The following is a 23,540-nucleotide window of genomic DNA, read 5'->3' as shown; positions in this document are numbered from 1 at the left end:
GTAAAACTCATTTATTTGTTATATATAGGGCCAGGAAAGATTTTTTTCCCCGCACTGTGAGGATAAAATTATCAGGTTCCTTAAGCTGGCTCATACATAGAACCTTGAACTCAATGGACTTTTGTTTTCCGAAGAATATCAATAATCATGGAACTAACAAACAACCAGGCAATGGGTGTGTGGTGCGCTATTATCAGCAGCTGGCAAGGGGTAGTCACTCCCCTAAAAAAACATTTCCTATGTAACTAGAGTCAATTACAGGGCTCTCACTGGGTAATATAAAGTGCAGATACGTTTCCTGGGAACAGCTTTCCTTATAGTCAGGTACACAGGTATTTCTCTCTGTGTGTTGCAGCTATCTATCGACCTGGGCAACCCAAACAATTTCTAGAAGATTTTTCCAAACTACCCTCCTGAACCTCCTTTCTTGGTGTCTCCCAATGGGCTGACTCCTCATCAGGAGGGTCACCGCCTTGATCTTGATCTAGTATTTTCCATACTATGCTCCATTTCTGAATTCACTAACACCCCTTTCCCACGCTCAGATCACAACCTTATTACTTGCATGTTCTCCTCCATTACTTCTAACTCTGTCACTTCCACTCCTCTTAAAACCCACAGAAATATTAATGCAATTAATCTCCAAGAACTTTCCACCTCTCTTTAACAACTGCTTTCACCTATTGCTGCATTCACTTCTCCTGAGTTGCCTACATCTCACCTAAACCCGACTCTACATACGGCCTTTAATGAAGTGGCTCCAGCTATCCATCACAGGCCTCAATGGCAACCGTGGCACTCCAACTTTAAGGGAGAGTTTTTGTAGGTGTCTTGAGAAGTTAAAAAACGCCAGTGGCGTAAATCTTGTATTCCAAGTGACTTCCTTACATATAAGACTGTCTACCACTCTTATGCCCTGAACACTGCGCAACAAACATAATTCCAAACTCTCTTCTCCACTCAAGCTTCTAACTGCAAACGACAACTACCCACCAAACGCATAGTCCCTCTCTCTCCTGGTATCTTTCCTTCACTGTTCAAGCATGCAATGATTACACCCATTCTAAAAGCCTAAATTCTGACACTAACGTCCCAACTCTCAACTCCCATGCCTCTCCTAACTACTTGAGGGACTTGCCTACACCTGCCTCACTCTTAATTCACACAAATTACTGGACCCACTTCAGTCAGGCTTTTCTTCCCAATACTCACACAGCCAGAAAAAAAATCACTGGCAAACTGGCCGCCGTTTGAGCAGCAGGGATTATGTCTCTGACATATAACGGGCACCATGTTTCCAGAGACCTACACATGCACAGTAGGCTCTGGCACAACGCCACAGGAGGGAGCAGACTGCACATGGGTTCTCTCCTCTGTTAAAATGCCCCTGCCACAGCTGCCACCTGCATTAAGTGCAACAAGGACATTATCGTCACAGACATCTCTAATTTTGTGATAGGTGACTTGGTGGCACACCAACCCAGCCCTCCCTGAGAACCCAGTGCCCTAGGCAGCTGACTAAAGGTAGAGCTGGCCCTGCAGGAACGAATAAATAAAAGTGTGAAATATGTATTTTAACATCAGCTGTATTGTGCTGCTTATACCCCTTAATTCCTGCGCTATAAGAGAGGGAAAGTGAAAGCACATTAACCACTTGAGTGGTATGCCTGGAAGTTTTCTGGTCTCAGCTGAGCTGCCGCAGCAGGCTGCCCCAGTAAATTTCCAGGCATATCACCAATATTAAGGTATGCGCCAGTGGTGCCTGCAATTGTGCACCACTGGTGCATCACCGGTCAAGGCACCCACCCGGTGGCTGCTCTCCCCTCCCTTCTCATCTCACTGCTCCAGCAATTAGTTGTAGCGAGCAGGCGGCAGGCTCTGGTATGTTCGGTGCGGCTTGGGGAGACTTGGGAGTTCGGGCACACGAGTCCTCCCAAGCTCCCCCGATCATCCCCGAGCCTACCACCTGTTGTGAACGGCGGCTGGGCAGCGGCAGGGCCCCGGAGCTCCGGCGTACAATTGCCGGAGCGGAGATGAGCGACAGGAGGGCGAGCAACTGTGGGGTGGCCCTACGCTCTGTGGTGGGTTTTGCTGGGGCAGTTTTTCTGCCTTGGTAGGTTTGTCCTGTCTCAGCAAAACCCACCAATCAAGGGGTTAATAGGATTTTTTATTTGTTTATGCCAAAAACCAAGGAACATAGTAAACCCAAACATCTAATGGATTTATAGGCATGCCAATATAAAGCCTTTACAATTCTAGCAAGAGGACTTTTCTGAGCTTTTCAGTAAAACATGAAGCTGTCCGATGGTTTACCTCAGATACATTATGTAACTAGCGCGTCGCTGGAAGCAGAGCCCCAAATGAAACATGAACTCTACCAATGCAGAGTGAGATAAGCAATTCATGGAGAGGAAACAGAGGAGGTGGCCTGCTGGGCAGCCCCAGATAAAACAATAGGGAAAGATTTCAGGACGTATCATGGGGACAAGCTGGGCTGACTCAGCAATCCATTAGAAACAAAGTGGTTTCTGAGACTTTATTCTCTCCTGCATTATATAAAGGACATGGCAGATTATGGGCCACTCCATCAGGTTTTCAGGTTCCAGGACACCCGCATATAAGAGGTCATCTTGCTGATAATTCTCATAAAAGAACACAAAGAAAATGTATTTAAAGTCCGATCCCACAACCATAGATAATCAGATCCATTAGTGTCAATAAATCAGTTTTCTTGCAGTACAATAAGAGATTAAATTGTTACATAAAAGTATTTGCTAGGTTGATTTATTTTGCAGATGAACTCGTAGATAAAATAGAAATCATGCCAAAACACATGTAAGCTATTTCTTACTGAACAGCTCTACAGAGTTAGGGGGTGTGGTATAGAAGATCCACAGTGTCAATAGGTCAGCACAATATGGCCGACATGCATCAGCTCAACAGGTGCAAAAGGTCAACAGATCTGACAGGGTCAAAAGGTCAGAATGCTGACAGGATCAAAAGGTGAATATGACAATTGTCGACAAGTTGTTTTCATTTGTTTTGGAGCGCTAAGGGTTTATACTGAGGTGAACTTGTTATGGTAAAAATAAATAAGATGAATAAAAGGGATGGTTGTATATTTATATCAAAATTATATAAAGTGGTACCTGTAAAGAATAAAAATGGTTAATAACAAAGTTTACACCCTTTTGGGGAAGGGTTGGTTTTTATATTGTGGATGGTGATCAGCCCGGTATAACTGTCCCTATCTTACCCTGGTTCCGTGGTTGGTAACTTCTCTGGGTGGAGAGCAGACTTTGGTCCAATTTGGCTCCTTGTAGTTTTGTTTAGCGGGCTTCTAAGCGCAGAGACCGGCTGAACCACGCTTGCACTTGGCAGCCGCTGCGCTGATGCTTCGTCTTTGCTTTGTTAGGACCAAACAAAGATCTCCCGGCAAGCTGTCACCCACACCCGTCTTAGACTGCGGCCACATCGCAACTTCCGGTTTCCTTGGCAAAGACGGAGCATCGGCGCAGCGGCTGCCACGTGCAAGTGTGGTTCAGGAAGCGTGGGCAGGAAGCGTTCGCACGGAAATGCCTAGCGTTTCCTAGGTGTACCCACGAAAATGCTGGGTGCGTCCTGGAGAACGCTGGGTATTCTCATGCGAATACAGGTGGGCAGCCACCTACCGGGGGCGGGCGACTGACATTACAGGTTGTCAGCCGCTCGCCCAGTTCTCGGACCGGACACCGCAAGTCTGACAAAATCGCGAGGAGAAAAATTATTTGATGGTTGGCGACCATCTAATGATATTGCCCCAGTACGCAAATGTTTATGCAAAACAACCATTCGCAAAGTGGCGGGGATGTGTGGAGCAATCCAACCAGAATCACCCCCTAATTCCTCAACACAGAGCAGCATTTTCATTTTGAAATTTGAAACACATTGACGGCATATACTGTTGGCAGCCATTTTGTGGTCTTATTCAATACGAAGTCTGTCAAATCAAATAGAAATAAGTAGAATCATTGTGGCATGAGATATGAAGTGCCCTGTGCCTCAGTGATGTAAATAATTGCAGCTTTTCAACCCAAAACATGTCTATATTCACCTTAAAACACAGCAGGTACACTACGTGGATAAGAAAGCCTTCTCTCAAACAGTATCCAATCTGCTTGCCAAACATTCACTCGTACAGTATGTCTGGTTAACCAATATAAAAGTCAATGAAAAATAATGAACTGAAATTTGCCGTTTGTTTAGTCCAAACCAAAAGATAATCATCTGAGAGTCTGGGATTGCGGTTTGGTGAAACAATGGCACGGACGTTGCTTGGTTCATCATAGTGCAAGATATTACATGCTGAATAAACAATGTACCCAACTGTTCGCACAGAGGGCTCCTTGTTCTCTCCACATATACAGTACCTAATTTAAATGGAGTAGTTAATCTGCAAATGTCTTCTGTACAATAGGCGACACTTCACTTGCACCAGTTCAGGAGGGGGGATTTACAGACCGAGAAACACTGCAAAAACAGCTGTTCTAGGAAGATCGCACCAATAGCTCGCTGGTGACAGATGGCTGGTCTGTGTTTAATGAGACATTGGTCAACAAAATACATACAGTACATCCTTTCAAAGGATACTTTTAGAACGACTCATTCAATGTTTTCCTTGGAATATTATAATGGAAGCCTGCATTATTATTTACATTATTACATCCCTGTGTTCTGGCAACTACTACTCCACTACTATTACAGTATCACCCCCTGTGTTCTGAGAGTAATGACAAAGGGCCTAATTCAGACCAGTTTGCTAGACAGCATATATTTGCAGCCTAGTGAGCAGGCAAACGTCGCCCACCAACCCCCCCCCCCCCCCCCCCGCTGTCCAAATCCGCTCACCATCGGATTTGCACTGAACAATGAATTTGCCTAAAGGTACCCATACACAAGCCATATATTGGGGCAATAGTGACATATTGGACCTTATTCTGGTCCATGCGCAGTGCTGCGAATTTTGCACCTTTGCGTGTGGATGTTACGCCGCCCAGCACCCGCCTCCCCTCGCTGAGTTCCCCACACGCCTGTGAATGGATGATGTTTAGCATAAATATCCTTTCCTAGCCTTGGGTGCGAAATCATTAGATGTCAACGACTATCGAATGATTTCTCCAGCGCTCACAGACGTAAGACACTCTCTGGCGTCTTACATTTGCGAGTGCCCTGTATAGGAAGCGGGCCGGCGGCTGACATTTGCAGATGTCAGCTGCCCGCCCCTGCTTCACGGGTGAGTTACCAAGGAAATGCCCAGCGGTTACATAGGACCCTTTGCCACCGCCCCACACCTGCACTGCTAGGTGCAAACTAGTAGTTCGCAATGCCCGCTCAAACCAAGCGTCCACACATGCACATAAATGTACATGCGCAAGAAGCAAAACGCATGGGGTGGCAAACCATTTAGAAAAAGGCCCATTGGCCTGGTATCAGCCCAGTATATACCTAGCTGTAGGCACATAACAGGTGTCATCCTTATCAAATGCACACACCACAAGAATCAAACCTGCAATCTCATGCATTATAAATCATTATTTAAAATAACTGCCTCCACTGTGTATAACAGGCAGGCTGTAATAGCCCACTAACCATGTATTCACTTCAATAATCACCCCATCTGCTCTGTTGGGCAAGGCTCCACAGAGGAGTATGCAAGAAACTGTTATCTGATCCCACACCTGTATAGACTACTGTATGTGCCTTATTCTAGTTCACTCTTAAAGGCAAATTCCTTCTCAGATGGACAAAACCATGTGCACTGCAGAGGGGCAGATGTAACAGGTGCAGATAGAATTAGATTTGGGTGAGTTATTTTGTTTCTGTGCAAGGAAAATAATGACTGCTTTATTTTTACACTGCAATATAGATCTCACTTTGAAGAAAAACCCCACACAAATCTAACTCTCTCTGCACAAGTAACGTCTACCCCACCTGCAGTGCACATGGTTTTGTCCATTTGAGAAGGAATTTGCCTCTAAGAGTGAACTAGAATAAGGCCCTAAGGGCCTTATTCTAGTTCACTCTTTCTGACAAAATCCTTCTTAGATGGACAAAACCATGTGCACTGCAGAGGGGCAGATGTAACATGTGCATAGAGAATTCGATTTTGGTGAGTTACAGTATTTTGTTTCTGTGCAGGGTAAATACTGACTGCTTTATTTTTACACTGCAATATAGATCTCACTTTGAAGAAAAACCGGTACTCTTTACTTAGAAGGGCGCCCACGATTTTGATCGTGGGCATCGTTAGTAAAAAAATCTCGGGCATCTCGGGCACTAAAAAATCGGGTGCGATCAACCGACGAGATGCCCAAGATTTCCCATAGGGAACAATGTTAAATGTCTCAATTGACCCAATTTTCCTGTTCAATGCCTCAATTGACCCGATTTTTCCATAGGAAACCATGTTAAATGGGCCACAGAGGCCAAATAGGCACCCTGAAGTATATAATGGCCACCCGAATTGTTAACGCCACCCCACGATCAACGTCAACCCGATGCGTGGCGAGCGCAGCGAGCCCGCGAGGGGCGGCGGTACGCGTCCTACGACCTTTTCATACCCCCACTATCCACGTCGGCGTGGAGTTGAGAATAGAAAGTGTGGCGAGCGCAGCGAGCCACCGAGCCCGAAGCGTGGCGAGCGCAGCGAGCCCCGCGAGGGTACGCGGACAGCTGTGAAGCCCGCGAGGGGACGCGGATACCTGTGAAGGTATCCGCGTCCCCTCGCGGGGCTCGCTGCGCTCGCCACGCTTCGGGCTCGGTGGCTCGCTGCGCTCGCCACGCTTCGGGCTCGGTGGCTCGCTGCGCTCGCCACACTTTCTATTCTCAACTCCACGCCGACGTGGATAGTGGGGGTATGAAAATGTCGTAGGATGCGTACCGCCACCCCTCGCGGGCTCGCTGCGCTCGCCACGCTTCGGGTTGACGTTGATCGTGGGGTGGCGTTAACAATTCGGGTGGCCATTATTCACTTCAGGGTGCCTATTTGGCCTCTGTGGCCCATTTAACATTGTTTCCTATGGAAAAATTGGGTCAATTGAGGCATTGAACAGGAAAATCGGGTCAATTGAGACATTTAACATTGTTCCCTATGGGAAATCTCGGGCATCTCGTCTGTCGCATCGCACCTGATTTTTTAGTGCATTCAATGCCCGAGATGGCCGAGATGGGCGCCCTTCTAAGTAAAGAGTACCGAAAAACCCCACCCAAATCTAACTATCTCTGCACAAGTAACATCTACCCCACCTGCAGCGCACATGGTTTTGTCCATTTGAGAATAAGGCCCTATGTGAGGATTGCCCACTCAATAATGATTTGTCTAAATACATGTAATTTTCATGACTAGTGACAGTGGACACTTTTGTGATACCAGACAAAGCCCCACTAAATCTGCCACATCTATTTCGCTTGCAAGATTTGCCAAGAGAAAAAAAATAAAGGACACAAAAATGTAAATTGTGTAAATGAATAGTGATGTTTAGAGCAAATGACTGCCTGCTCTGTAGACAGGTCTAAGCAAAGCGGACGGACGATCGTCATCATGTTTTTCTGCAGTACAAACACGGATGGGTTGCCAGGATGATTTTAATCAGCAACTTAAAAGTAGCTAAATCTTTTACAAATATCAACACAGAGAACGGATATTTCTGCCAGAATAAAATCCGGTGTTCCTGACAACACAAAGGAAAGATGTGCCAGACATTTCGAAAACATTTCCAAGTAAATCTTTTAGGATGCTTCACGGTTTATACTAATGGCTACATAGATTATTACACAGTGTCAACCAAAAACATAACTACAAGATTGTGTTACTTTAAAGCTATATTTAACGGTGTACTTATGGGGCTGAGATGGAGTTGGGAGTAAAGTGGACATACAGATGTGTCCTCATACATCTTTGCTCGTAGCGCTCTATTTAGACTCCTAAATCGTTAGTTGTAAATAACGTTATGGTGTGCGTTAAGTCCCACCCCATGTAATACACAGTTTAACCACTGGGTGGCGAACGCTCCATGTTAAGACTACAGTGCTGAATACAATGCTGTGGCAGTAGACAGAGACATGTGAGAGGCTGGCCAATCACGTTCTTCCCTTTATTATATAAAAAAAAAAATCTCTTCTACAAAATACAATGCCATGCTACCGCCCTGTACTAAGTACTGGATTTTAATCACAGGTACAGCATTGTTATTTCATAAAGCATTCCAGGGGCCAAATGTAATAGGGTGAGAGTTTCAGAAAGTGAAAGATTTTGGGAGAGTTTTCCCATTTTTTTTAAAGCAGCAATCAATTACATGGCAAAATCAACCTGGTTTTGCAGTGTGATTGATTGCTGCTTTAAAAAAAAAATGGGAAAACTCTCCCAAAATCTCTCACTTTCTGAAACTCTCACCCTATTAAATTTGGCCCCAGGTTTTGTTTATATAAAATTGAAAGCAACATGTAATCCGCTTTACCACTCAGTTATTATCTCATTAATATGACTTAATAATATGCCCTCACAATCACTCATTAGTATTGATTCCCACTGAGCTCGTTTTATGTCTGTATTAAAGCACCTCCCCCAGCCACGCTGCCGCCCATTCACGCTATTCAGTCTGGTTATCCAGTGATTTTGTTACTCTGTGTACTAAGTTCAGGATTTTATTCTCAGAATCAGCTTTATTATCTCTAAAGGTATTCCTGGTTCCATGCTTATTAAATGGAAACGAACATGTAATCCACTGTAGCACTCGCTCCCTACAGTACAGTATCTCATAAATACAGTATGACTTCCACATGGCCTCCATTGCTGTGCTGCCATTCACATTGTGCCTTATACTGTAGGATACAGGCCCTGGCCCTTTCGCAGATGGCTATGGCCTAGTTGGTATGGTAAGCGATGTATTACAATGCGTGCGTCTTGGGTTCGATTTAATAAGAATGGAACCAGGAATACTTTTATAGATAATAAAGCTGATTCTGCAAATAAAACCCGAACTTAGGGGGTTATTCTAGTTCATTCACAAAGGCACAATCACTCTCTAATGGACAAAACCATGTGCACTGCAGGTGGGGCTGATGTAACATGTGCAGAGAGAGTTACATTTGGGTGTTTTATACCCCTTTTCCACTAGCAACCTGGGTCGGACCCGGTAATTTGTACCCGGATCGATACCGGGTTGGAACTGGGTTTAAGACACATTTCCACTACAGTGCTACCCGGTAAATTGCTGGATCAGCCCCGTTTACACTTAACCCAGGTAAAGCCTGTTTTTTCCTACAGATTACATAAGAAAAGGCCTTTTTAAAGGGCTTTACCAAAGGGGAGGTCATAAAACAGGGCCACCATTACCCAAAAGGGCCACCATTAAACACAACATTTTCTGATTAAAGAATAGACCAGAAATATTTATTTGAAAAAATTTTCCCACTCCATCGAACGTCCCTGTCAGCAAAGTGGCGGGGAGCGGCTTCCCTCCCAGTCTCTCTCTTCTGTTAGAGGACGGTAGCTGGAAGCGGGTGGCGATTGGTGACAGAATCGCCAGGAGCAGCTGAAATGAGAACTGTACCATCTGTATCTGGTGCATTGGGTGTGCCAGGGTTGAGGAGTTCTTTGCGAGGGTGAATAGGGCTTGCATGTAAACATATATCAGGCCTAACATTTATGTTCTGTATGTACCTTTAAATACAAACATTTCTGTAGCGATATGGATGAAAGCTACTCACTATTACTTAACCCAGGCAGTACGGATGGTGTAATGGTTCGCATTACTGCCTCGCAGCACTGAGGTCATGGGTTTGGTTCCCACCATGGCTCCAACTGTGCGGAGTTTGTATATTCTCCCCGTGCTTGCGTGGGTTTCCTCCGGGTACTCCGGTTTCCTCACACAATCCAAAAATATACTGGTAGGCTAATTGGCTCCAAACAAAATTGACCTTGGAATGTCTGTGTGTGCATGTACATGTGGTAGGGAATATAGACTGTAAGCTCCACTGGGGCAGGGACTGATGTGAATGGGCAACTATTCTCTGTAAAGCGCTATAGAATATGTGTGCGCTATAGAAGAAACTGTTAATAAATAAATAAATAAACCCAAAGTTGTGACGAGTTAATGTCAAACCCTTTGACTCATTTCTTATAAAAATCCCCTGTCTGCACTTAGAATCCAATTTCCTTCAAGCATTCAGATTGTTCCAAGCGGCAGAGAAAGCCACTGGGGGGATTTGGGAAGTGCCGAACTAGGGAGATAAAAGACACATCTGGCTACAAAATGAAACATGTGTAAGGCAAAGCCTTTACAGAAACAAATCTTTATCATCTCAGTGTATAGCCCCTATACAGATTTCCTGGTATCTAGAACAGTTCCACATTTGGGAACATTTATGAAAACAGATTCTCAGAAGTCATGAGGTGTCGCTCATAACAACCAATCACATTTTTTCATTTTCTTAACTGCACCAGAAAAATGACAGGTACATAGAATCTGATTGGCTGCTGCAGACAGCACCATATTTTGCTGTATACAAGATACGTCTCACACTTTGGACCTTATTCAGGTCGATTCGGAGCGTCCGTTTGTTCACACGGGGAACAATGTTGTGTTACTGCGCATATGCATCCACTGTGAATAGTTGGATCGCTGGGTGCATGCACTCAGGACAGTGGGCAGGGGTTGTCTGGCGGCCCTATTAGCATATGTGAACGTCCAGCGTTTCATGAGCGTTCCCATGAGAACGTTGGGCTTTCTCGTGCTAATGAGGCTGTGACGTGGGCGGGCAGCTGACATCATTGGATGTCAGCTGCCCGCCCACTTCCTTCTGAACGTGCACGCATACGGGGTTCCTCAGAGTAACCTTACATATGCGTGTACGTTTCACATCATTCAATGGTCGCCCACCATCGAATGTTCACCCTCCCCAGGGTACATATCTGTACATGTTATATATATCTGTACTATCACTGCTTACTTGTTAGTTACCTACCTGGCTGTTGCACAGCAATCCAAATCTAATTCCTAGTATACGCAAGTATACCTGGCCAAATAAAGTTGATTCTGATGGGCTACAACATAGCAGCCACAGCTTTTGTTACAATGTAAGTTCTGTTCTGCTCTATATACAGGCTCAGTAATACACAATATACAGTACAAGTACAAGGGACCTGGTGTCACACTTGCGACATGCATCTCACGCTGCATGGTATGGAGGCTAGATGTATGAGGACACATCTGTCATTTCGCAACAGTAAACTAGACTCACAATTAGTAATGGTCAGATACTGGGTAGGTTTAGAGTCCTATATCTGGAAGTCCTATATATGACAATCACAGCTCCCTGAACAGAGAACGACTATTGTGAGCTGTAGTTGCAGGAGTGGGTTGTTGTGAGGAGAACCAGTGGTGTTGAGAGGGGGGCAGGGAGTCAGACAGCGGGGAGAGAGATGATGGGCAGCAGCACAGCCTCTCTCCCCAGCTGTTCACACTCTGCTCAGTGCCGTGTGCTGAGCTGGGGAGACAGACAGATGCAGCAGGCAGCCTGGCCCCTCTCTCCCTTTTGTTTATTTTTTTTTTTATGGGACTCCACCTCAACCCGGTAGCCATGCCCCTCCATTTTACTGGGGCCCGGCTGACCTGTCGGTGCCCCTGAGGACAGCAAGTACTCCATTGGGGAGATGCATCAAGCATTTTTCTAGCATAATCTATAAAATGACAGGAGCTGATTGGTTACTATGAGCAATTTTATCTCTCGTAATGACTTGATGCATCGCCCGCTCTGTGAGCAGTGGGGTCAAGTGTGGGGGAAGGGGAGTCATGATCTTGGTGACATCAATCGTATACTAACACTGGCCAAAGGTGTACATCAAATTAAAAACACAGCAACCAGTAAGAATTCCAAACTGATAAAATAACAATATAGAGACCACTTTTTGCTTTGTATCAGTTGGCATACAGTCCTCTATATTTCAGCTACAGTCTTCATAATATAATATACCATCACACATACAGTAATCTAGGACTTCCTCTGTTCCATTACTGGCCAGAGCCCAAAAGTGAAATGTAACCTTTCCTTTATATTTAAATCCTCAGCAAAATCATTTAAGAACGAATGGTTCATTTTGGTGGAAGTCAGGGATAGTTTAGTAGCAGGAAGTTACATTGGAGAAAAGGAGACAGACTGAAATGGAGCGAAGAGTCCAATACAATTATTCCAGCCAGTAATTATGTGATAATGATATGACGGACTGTCAAAATAAGAGCCTAGCCGCTGTGATGATTGATGAACAGACATCGCTGAATAAATAGTTAGTTACCTTTGGAGAGCAAGCTGTACACTTGTCAAATGCGAGGCTGACTGGTAAAACATTATCAAATCTCGCCAAAAACCCTCGAATCTGCAAGAAAAAACTGGTTTAGAATAAAAAAAAAAAAAAAAAGAATCATTTTATACCATTTCATTTTGAGCGAGTCTATCAGGAGTTATTTGGGTATGATTTAAATTGTAAAGTGCAACGGAATATGCTGCACTATATAAGAAACTGTAAATAAATAAATACATTTAAAACCAAGTCTTCTTGTCACATCTGAGCTTCCACATTTGAGAATACGTGATTCTACCTGCGTTTTTAGTGGAATTATGCCCCGCTCCAATGTTTTGGGGGATTGAGCATGAGCGATTATACAGTATGTGCAGCCCCCTGACTTGACAGTTGCTGAGGCGTTTGAATACATCGGGGTGGGCAGTGGGATGGCGCATGGGGACACCCTGCGTTTCCTGGGCGTGCCCAGAAAAACGGTGGGTGCGCCAAGAAAAATGCTGGGTGTCCCTATGGGTATGGAGGCGTGGTGAAGGCCTGCATGGGGCGGACGGCTAATGTCACAGAACGTCAGCTCCAGCCCCGTTCTCTGACATTTCTGAACAAAATAATACTTTTATTTGCAGTTTAGAATGATTTTTATTTGCCGTTTAGACCGACTTTAATTTGCCGTTTAGACCGACTTTAATTTGCAGTTTAGACCGACTTTAATTTGCAGTTTAGACCAACTTTTATTTGCAGTTTAGACCGACTTTTATTTGCAGTTTAGACCGACTTTTATTTGCAGTTTAGACTGACTTTTATTTGCAGTTTAGACTGACTTTTATTTGCAGTTTAGACCGAGCAGTTTAGACTGACTTTTATTTGCAGTTTAGACCGACTTTTATTTGCAGTTTAGACCGACTTTTATTTGCAGTTTAGACCGACTTTTATTTGCAGTTTAGACCGAGCAGTTTAGACTGACTTTTATTTGCAGTTTAGACCGAGCAGTTTAGACTGACTTTTATTTGCAGTTTAGACCGACTTTTATTTGCAGTTTAGACCGACTTTTATTTGCAGTTTAGACCGACTTTTATTTGCAGTTTAGACCGACTTTTATTTGCAGTTTAGACCGACTTTTATTTGCAGTTTAGACCGACTTTTATTTGCAGTTTAGACTGACTTTTATTTGCAGTTTAGACTGACTTTTATTTGCAGTTTAGACTGACTTTTATTTGCAGTTTAGACTGACTTTTATTTGCAGTTTAGACCGACTTTTATTTGCAGTTTAGACCGACTTTTATTTGCAGTTTAGACCGACTTTTATTTGCAGTTTAGACTGACTTTTATTTGCAGTTTAGACCGACTTTTATTTGCAGTTTAGACCGACTTTTATTTGCAGTTTAGACTGACTTGCGAGCGGGGGGGGGAATCATTCTATGGTCGCTGACCATTTAATGATATTTCCCCCGTACGCTTGCATGCAAATGGATGTGTCAGTGTACACATCCATTCGCATACTTCTGAGGAAAATCGCGTTTTGCCCGGCTGGTGGTGTTAAGCCGCTCGCTAAGCAGTGAACAACCGCTGCTTAGCGAGCGGTCATGAATTAACCCCTAGATGCAACTGTCAATATTTGCAAACAGACATTAGCCCCTTGATGATGGGTTGCAGTGCTTGATTTTCACAATTTCAACATTAAGACATAGTTAAGACAAAAACAAAATAGCAAATCCAAAACATGACTATGAGATAAACGGTACATGTATTACAGTTCAATTCTATATTCAATTTAAGTTTGATTTAAAGTCAGTTAAAATCAACATTCTTTTTCACTCCCACATTTTAAATCCCACAATTACCAAAAAAGTCAATTTTGAAATCAATTTCAAAATTGAATTCAATGTTTTTAAGATTTTGGCCAGGGATTTTGTGTTCCGTTCAGGCTATCTATTTTAAGATCAAATAAAAAAATGAATTGCAAAATAATATAAAAACTTCCCCATTATATTATGGTCCAAATAGATCACATGCAAGAAGATGCTGTGGTTCTTCTAATTCTGGTTTGCGTATAACTCTGATGGCGGGGATGCATCGTCGCACACAGTGCCCCTAAGCTGCGGCCTGTCACCATTTTGGGAGAGCGAATACAAAGATGAAAGAGCTGCGTTGTGTCCTTCTCTGAATGAGGCCCATAACAACCCAGCAGCCCTGAAAAGTGCAGAAACACCCAGCAGAGCCATTGCAAAGGCACAGCAAGTGCATATACATTCCCAGTGAGTGATAAACTCATTGGCCAGTAAGCTTGGCCAACCTGAACAAAGATGCCAGAGGCACGCTGCATTTGTGCCTCCACTCCCCCATCAATGCCTACAAATGGTGGCTGACTGTCAATCACTCTGCTTAAAGGTAATCCCTGCAAATCACATTGCTAATAGGCTCAACTGCAAAAACATCAGCGCGGCATCAGCTATCTCTACTTTTATAGGCATGATAAGGAAAAGTTTAGGGAATAGAATGTTGTCTAAAAACTTCCCCTACATCGCTCCGTGTGTAGGGGCTGTAACGATAGTGATGCCGAGTGATGCTGATTTGCCGAGATTCCATTTTCAGTAAGATTTGTTTTAATATTCAACTTTACGTAGAATTTTGCCTTTAGTAAATCTCCAAATGTAAAATCACATAAAAATTGAATGCGAAATAACCAAAATCCAAAATGAAACATTACTAAATATACCACTAATGTTTTTTTTTTTTCACAATAGGATACCTGATAATTCACATTTACAAATGGTATGATAAAGTTGGGACACCGATTAGTTCTTATTTTCATTCCTAAATGTGTGCAGTGGAACGCTGAGAAAAAGTAAATGAAACCACAGCGCCACCCTGTGCACAAGTAGCAGAAAGCACCTCTTTCAGTAATACATTACAAATCAGTTAAGGTAAAAGGGCAAACACACATTAGATTTGTGCTAGCCTGTTGTGCTAAGTGATTTAGGGTAGGCTATTTCCATTGAACTTCCCTGTGGCTAAATCGCCCATACACACGTTGTTGCCAAGCAAAAAAAAGTTACTTTACAAAGTAGTAATTTAGTGTCATTGCTTTCGCTCATACTGCACACATGTCGCGATTTGAACTCACTTACTAAGTGATCTAACTCGATTTTTACTCGATCTGAGCTGGCTATAGTGGCGCGGGACCGTGCTATGTTACAGCGCTATGTTCCCTTAGGCCCGGGCATGTGCAGTTGCCTAGAAAGGAGTGGGACCCCTTATTTAATACAGCCCTGTCTATAGTGCTCAGCTACCCGTGCCAAGGCTGCATATTAACAGTGACCATACAGACCTCCTACATCAGTAATACAATGTAACACACTATGGGCCTGATTCAGTACTGCTCACCAACCAGCGGTCTTTCGCTGCTTAGCGAGTGGCTTCACGCCACCCAGCTGAACGCATGCGGCCGAGGGGGAGAGAAATCATTTGATGGGCGCCAACCATTGAATGATTTCTCTCCCCTTCGGAAATAAAAGTCAGGGAAAACTAACTGTTATTTCTGACGTTATTCGCCGAAGACGGGGCGGACAATGACGTCCTGCGGAGTCAGACGCCCACCTCGAGCAGGGAACGCCATGCATTTTTATGGGGACATTCATAAAACGCTGGGAATTCCCCTGATGCAACCCCCCTGCCCTACCCGTGATAACGCCTTGGTGGGTGTAATGCTCATTGAAGGCGTTCGCACAGTGGGGCGGCACATGCGCAAATACACATATGTGCAGACCCCCACCATTAGAACGGGGCCCTAATCGGCACTGGCGGATCCAGCAAGAATCACCCCCTATATTTCATGGCATAGTGAACAGAACTGCCAAATAAGGGGAAATGTTGGGCAGGTTCTGTTTGTTTTATAAATGTCATGTCACACAAGGCATACGCCAACCTCACGGCTCAGTGTTCACGTGCATTCATGATTACATTACCTGATGCGGAACTAGTCCAAGGGAAGTCGGGGGCTCATTCATTCTATCATCGCTGCTGCTGGCCACAGCGTAACCTCTGCAAGTAAACATGACAATATATCACATATGATGTAACACACTACTGCTCTGTAACAAGATCACCACCATTATTATTACACATGCAGCGCACAGGACGGAAGTGAAAGTGCAACTCAAATTAGAACACGGTGACTAACATCGGAAACAAAGTGACTAACATCGGATGTCGTTGGATCATGGAAGGAATAGCTAAATTGGTCAGAAATAGTTTCAAATCACATCAGGGATTACTCAGAATTTCCTTCTATAAATTTGTATCGTAAAACTAGTTCAAGAAAATGACATACGGTCCTATTTAAGCACAGGCATCTTCCTATTCAAGTCAGTGCGACCCAGGTCCGGGCCCAGTGGGAAAGCTAGTGTGTGCAACCTGGCTGTGGCCAGGGTTATTTGCAGATATGACCTGGGTCTGCTGCAGCGCGGAAGGGACATCTGGGCCGGATTCAGTATTGAATCCCGGCGGTCGGGATCCCGGCGTTCAGAATCCCGACGCCGGAATCCCGACAGCCGAAATGCCGACAAGGGGGGGACGTGGATCGCCCCCCCTTGCGGGCTCGCTGCGCTCGCCACGCAGCGGGCCCGGTGCCTCGCTACGCTCGGCACGCTATTTTATTCTCCCTCCAGGGGTGTCGTGGACACCCCAGGAGGGAGAAAGTGTCGGCATTTCGGCGGTCGGGATTCTGAACGCCGGGATCCCGACCGCCGGGATCTTAACTGCATCCCTCTGGGCCATATACTGTAAGATCTGGCTGCTGATTGGCAGGCTTAGGAGCACTTGGAGATGGCAAAGACCCAATACCATCAGGCAGTGTAAAATGGGTAATATCCGAAGCTTGGCTCTGACCCGTACTCATTATCCTGGTTCGGACATTGGCTGGAGCTGGGGCTTCACTTCGACTTTCACATTCTAAACATCCACGTGGTCTGGAAAACATAAACTTGAGGAGCGAGTCTTGACCACCTCTAATCTACACTCTGCAAGGAAACCAGTGCTATACCCATCTTTCCTTGAAGGTTAACTGCAGAGAACCCTTTGGCATACTATGGACTAAAAGAGGGCACAAACTTGTAGTGATTAATGCCCAGTACACACGGTTCGGTGTGGTCTATTTTCCTTTTCGATTTTGCTTATATAAGCCAAATCGAATCAAAATTGAACGTATTCTATTTCGATTTGATCCGGATGTCCTGCCCTGCGACATCGAAATTGAATAGGAAAATAGACTGTGCAGGCAAGACTATGGGTTGTATTCAATGCCTAGGGCGAGCTGTAATAGCGAGCAGTGCTGACTGCTCGCTGCCACAGCTTGCATGGTCAGCATTCAACTAACCCCCTGCATACCCCATTTTTGGAGCGAGGGGGAATCGGCGTACAGTATGTGGCCGCTGAAACAGCGAGACTAGCGGCTAAATGCAGCAGGCTCCCTGCATTAGCCGCGAGCCTCGCTGTTTGGGGACATGTTCAGCCCACCGGGTTGTCAAGGCCCTTGTAGTTTTACCCACATATATTTTGTGACAGCTACACATTATTCCATAGATTGCATATTTAGAGTTTCACGTTAAAAAAGATAAAAGTTTTATTTATTTTTTTATTACCCCGGTACGTTGAATACGGTGAGCGCCCGGCGCTGGGGTCAAACAGTGAGGATCGCTTGTTTTCTAGGATCCCCACCGTCTAACCCCCTCGCCGGCCACATTGAATACGGGCCTATATAGTACAGATCTGTACTATATAGTCCAAATCCAATTACCTTGCTGTGCGATTCAAAATAGCAAGGTGATCGCTCTGTGTGTACACCCCTTGAGATTAGAAGCCTGACATTGTATATAACCTTCCTCTACCCTTTCATGGTAGGACACATAATAATAATAATAAACAACTCAAAATATAAAAAAAGATTTTCCTATAGGTGTTGAGATGCTGTTTGAATAAGTGCATACAGTATTCAGGATTCTGTCCAAACAATTCTGACAGTTAATAGCCATTATAGTTTATGGGCAGGGAAATGAAAAATAAAGACGCCAAATGAAGGAAACAGCCTGATAACAGCACAGAACAATGGTCTAAGGCCCCTGTCAAATTGGTTTCAGATGATTAAGGTGCCAAGAAGGAATAATCTAGAGTTGCTGCTACCATTATTATGTTCTTGGTGTTGCTACAGGCAGAGAAGAAAAGAGAAGGTTTTCCCCTAATGACAGTGAAAAACCTTCTGTGCCATTATCAAGCCAACAGGCAGAGGCAGGTCACCACACTGGCTGCAGTGGACCCTGACAATACGGATGGATCAAACATTGAAGATAGGTCATGTGGAGAGGGATTTGATACAATACTAAGCAATCTGCTCCTAAAACCCCCAAACACACTATACAATCCCCGCGGCCGCTGATATTGCCAAGCGTATACACACTTGCCGATATCACAGCGGGGGTGTGTGTGTTTGGGGACAATCCGCTCCCTCACCTCATCTCCGCCCGCAAGGATGGGTGCGTGCACCCTGCAAACAGTTTGTTCGCCGAGAGTGCACCCAACGCATGCACATGCCCAGAAATGCTCATGTGCAAAGTAAAAACATCGGCCTTGTGTGACCGCACGCGGCTGTGCGAACAGACCAGAATAAGGACCTAAGCCTGTTCCTTTAGCAGATTTGTGGAAACCTTAGACCAGGGGTGGCCAAACCAGTCCTCAAGATCTACCAACGGTGCATGTTTTCCAGGCAACCTGTGGATCTATAGTAAGAATGAGCAGCAGGTTTGAAAATGTGACAGTTAGTAATGACAGCTGTGCACCAGCTAGGTAACCTGGAAAATGTGACAGTTAGTAATGACTACAGCTGTGCACCAGCTAGGTAACCTGGAAAATGTGACAGTTAGTAATGACTACAGCTGTGCACCAGCTAGGTAACCTGGAAAATGTGACAGTTAGTAATGACTACAGCTGTGCACCAGCTAGTTAACCTGGAAAATGTGACAGTTAGTAATGACTACAGCTGTGCACCAGCTAGGTAACCTGGAAAATGTGACAGTTAGTAATGACTACAGCTGTGCACCAGCTAGGTAACCTGGAAAACGTGGACCATTGGTAGATCTCCAGGACCGGTTTGGCCACCCCTGCTTTAGACTGATGCAGATGGAAAGTACTCTTCGATGTTCCGTTTTTTTGCGAATGGATCTGCAAATACATCTGAAATTTGCAATGGGCATTTATTCTTTCTCTCTGGGCAACGACATTTTGATCGCAGGCAACTGCTTTTTCTGTTATTAGCGATCCTTGCTGAATTAGGCCCCATATAAGTTATGATTACAGCTATTGATTTTATTTAGTACATAACATTTAAGAGTATAATTTATAAAATATATTTTGGAACATACCCTTCAGGATGCTGTATGACGGACACCATGAGCTCCACTGCCAAGGCCCCAGCGATCATGGATAATCCCGGTCGGCTTACAGTGCATTGCTGATCCAGTGTACGGTCTCTGGTGGACTACAGCAAAATGGAGACCATAAACATATTTAAATAAACACCATAGCCTAATAAATGATACATATATACCTGAATGTCTTAGTTTTAAAGGCATGTTTAAACATTTGTAGTTTAAAGAGGCCAGAAAAAAAGAGCCTGGAACCTAAACGTATATACAGTACATGAAACAAGACCATTCTTCCAGACCATGTGACCATTATATGCACACAGTGGTTTTCTAACTCTGAACATACTGTAGTCTGTACTACAGATGAAGCCCCTCTCATTCAGCTCCAGCGCTCGCCAGATTGTCCCCGCTGGCGAGCGCTGGCTGAGAGGGACTCCATTAGACTGGGACGCACAAGCGTCTCACACGCATGTGCATTCCAGTCATTTAGCGGCTGGGCGGCGGAACACTGCCCATCTCTGCTTCAGAAAGATGGGCAGGGTTAGGGGTGGTGCAAGGAGGCGGCGCGGGCCGGCACCGGCGGACGGAGATGCGGCGGACGGCAGCAGGGAGCTCCGTCGGAACAGGGTGCATGTTCATCTAGTGCGTGTGCACCCCCTTCTGACGGATGGTGGGGCCTGGCGGGTGGTGATTCTATCGCCAGCCCCCGAAAGAACTAGGCCGGCTCCATCTGTACTTGTTGAAAGAAATATTTGCTCTCAAGATGCTGGCTTCAACAGATACACCCTTAAAGCTAGTTGAATTCCAAGATAGCAGAAATAGGAGCCAACTGGGCCCTGCTACCATTGTTTCCACGTCTTAGTATCAAGAACACCTTAGCTAATACGGAGCTGCTAGAATCAATACAATTTGCTCTCTCGTTTTTTTTTTAGCAGTTGAGGAAGCTGTGGAAAGAGCTAGACCAACTGAATAACACATAGGTTAGAGCAGGGGTGTCAAACTCAAATTCATCGGGGGCCGCATCAGTAGTTTGGTCACCCTCAAAGGGCCGGTTGTATCTGTAGGTCCCCCTGTATAATTATAATGCCATGACACCACAGGCTGCTCCAACTGTATAATATAAAATGAATGCCATGACACCACAGGCTGCTCCACCTATATAATAATAATGCCATGACACCACAGACTGCTCCCCCTGTATAATATAATAAAAGTAATGCCATGACACATAAATGATTATACAGGAGGAGCAGCCTGTGGTGTCATGGCATTATTATTATTATACACGGGGACACCTCAGGAAACAGCATATATATTTTTTTTTTTATTGTGAGTGTGATCCTCATCCTGATCCTCATCCTCACTTACTGTTTCTCCGTCTGTCCTGCAGCTGCTGCGGCTTCCAGCTTTTCTTCACTGCTTGCTGCGGCCACACTGTCCCCGACTCCCGGTCCAGCTTCCCTGCCTGCTCCTACTTCTCTACAGACACATGGGCGGGCGGCGTCATCGTCATAACGTCCCCACCCAGTGTCTGTCACTGCCGGGCATCAGAGGGCACAGGCGGCCGGGCCCTCCTCCACGTAGCCGTGGAGGCCGGCGGCCATGTTTCTGTAGCCGCATACATATGTGCCTACAGGAACATGGCCGCCGACAGTGGAGTAACAGGTAAGGCGGACGTTGACGCGGCCCGCAGCACTTCTGTTTTAGACACACTGCCCCTGCGTGCTATCTCCTGGCGGGCCGGATTTGGCCCGCGGGCCTTGTGTTTGACACCCGTGGGTTAGAGTACATTTGAAGTTCCCTTTCTTCTCAAGGAGTAAATTCAGAACAAACTGCAACATGCTGTTTCAGCAATTTTACAGCTGGACCCTCTAATACCTTTTAACATCAAAAAACGTGATCCAACCTGGGTTTTTGAACACTGTTTTAAGCTATATTAAATCTCCTTGAAATCACATTCCCACCACAGGATGGACCAAGATTACTGTTGGGCCTTCCCTCTGCCGGCGCTTGGAGATGTTGTGAACCGACTATTGTATACGTTCAGGTAATGGGTGGTATATTACTGGATTACCGTTTTGTACCTTTCACAATGGCAATGTGAAAGGTACAAAAACGGTAATCAACCAGTAATATACCGTTTACAACAGGCAGTGTGAAAGGGTCTTTATGGCTCAGAGCCGTTTAAAGTCCCGTTTACAAATACCGGGTCATTACAAGTCAGGCAGTGGGAAAGCAGCATAAATCTTTCAAGTAAAATTGGTGTAACTTTGAATGTATTTGCAAACAAAGACCCACAAACATCCGCTACTAGATAAGGACACATTTAATTGATACCTAATTGAAAACAATATCCTCACTAATAGAAAACAAATAAGTTTACAAAAATCGAAATAGATGGTTTGGCTGATGGACGTGAAATAAAAATGAATGACACTGCATGATACTTACATCCCCTGGTGCCACCACATCATTACAGAAATAGCAGCCAAGCTTAGATCCAGGGATGTTAGAGAACAGAGACGAACCAGCACTGTCCAAGAGTGAGTCATTGGCCCGCTCCTGCTTTCCCTTCTTCAGCCCATGTCTCATTACCACAAAGGTGTCAAACCCCAGAGCAGCATTGATGACTAACTGCATATGAAGAATAAAAATAACAAGATTGGAAATGTCAGAAATTCATAACCTGGACAACAATAATTGCCATAACAAGCACAACAACAGCAACAACTTCATTAGCATGATAATAGGATGTTAATACAGAGTTACTAGAATATTTTATTAGGAGTTTGGCCGCTGTTGCTTTTAAAATAAACACAGAATATTATTTAATAATAATAATAGAATTTGGCCACAAAGAAAATGTACAATAATGAGCAAAACCATAAAGCATCAGAAGGTCAAATACAATGAATGGACAACCACCTGTACCACCTAAATATGGAGCTGGAGATACCTAGATCATAAACAGAGTTTATATAGATAGATGTTCAAAGATATAATCATTAATTCCCTGTACAGTATATCAAACCTGTTCTCTTTAAAACAATGCAACAAGGAGGCAGATGCAGCATAATGTACTTGTGATTGGCCTAATACTGGTTATTGCCAGGTCAACCCGGGCGGCGGTGTGGTGTGATAGCACCAAATCTAAGAACCCGGGAGAACCAACCCAGAAATTCGACCTGGGTTATAAGAAGGGTTAAACCCCGGTCACCCTTTGTATAATGGGTGAACAGGGATTAGGCCCTCATTCTAGTTGACTCGCAAAGCAGCGGTATTTTGTTGCTTTGCCAGCCAACTAACGCCACCCGTCAGGTGGCGTCAGCTGCCCGCCCCCGGGAGGGAGTTAGCCGCCGCCATTCGCATAGGGATGCCCAGCGTTTTCTTGGGTACACCTGGGAAATGCAGGGCGTTCGCTTGCAAATGCCCCCCTGGCATAGTCTGAGGGTTCCCGCAGTGGCATAAGCGATTATACACATGCCATCACCATTGGTCTCCTTGGGATTTCGCAACGGGGCGAACCAATCAGAATGAAGGCCTAGTGTGAAAGTTTCAGGTTGGAACCTTTAACAAGATCCTGGGATTACCATAGCCATATCATGAGGTTTAAATGGAGTAACATATATTTTTATTAATTTACTACAAGTTTCTAATATATCGCTGCAAATTCTGTTGTGACATTTACAATTGGAAGCTGTGACATAACAAATTGGGACAGTAAAAACGGTAGGAGGGCCCTGCTCAGTAGCTTACGATCTTACAATATTTAATAAAAGGCCAGCAATGCT

The 23,540-nt window shown here is 44.7% G+C and overlaps 1 protein-coding gene across 2 annotated transcripts in view; it reads right to left on the bottom strand.

Annotated features, from left to right (window-relative positions):
• The window catches only part of ATG7 (autophagy related 7), a 241,208-nt gene that overhangs the window by 142,652 nt on the left and 75,016 nt on the right, over positions 1–23,540 (bottom strand). For both annotated transcript variants that reach the window (XM_083156151.1, XM_083156152.1), the window contains 4 exons: positions 22,201–22,383; positions 19,747–19,862; positions 16,300–16,375; positions 12,332–12,412 (listed from right to left, as the gene is read on the bottom strand). In XM_083156151.1, coding sequence (XP_083012277.1) covers positions 12,332–12,412; positions 16,300–16,375; positions 19,747–19,862; positions 22,201–22,383 — 456 coding nt within the window. The remainder of the gene's footprint in view (positions 1–12,331; positions 12,413–16,299; positions 16,376–19,746; positions 19,863–22,200; positions 22,384–23,540) is intronic.

Source organism: Crinia signifera, chromosome 8 (genome assembly GCF_055691185.1).
Source record: "Crinia signifera chromosome 8, ASM5569118v1, whole genome shotgun sequence".
In the NCBI taxonomy this organism is placed as follows: domain Eukaryota; kingdom Metazoa; phylum Chordata; class Amphibia; order Anura; family Myobatrachidae; genus Crinia; species Crinia signifera.
This window is presented reverse-complemented; position numbering and strand designations above follow the sequence as displayed.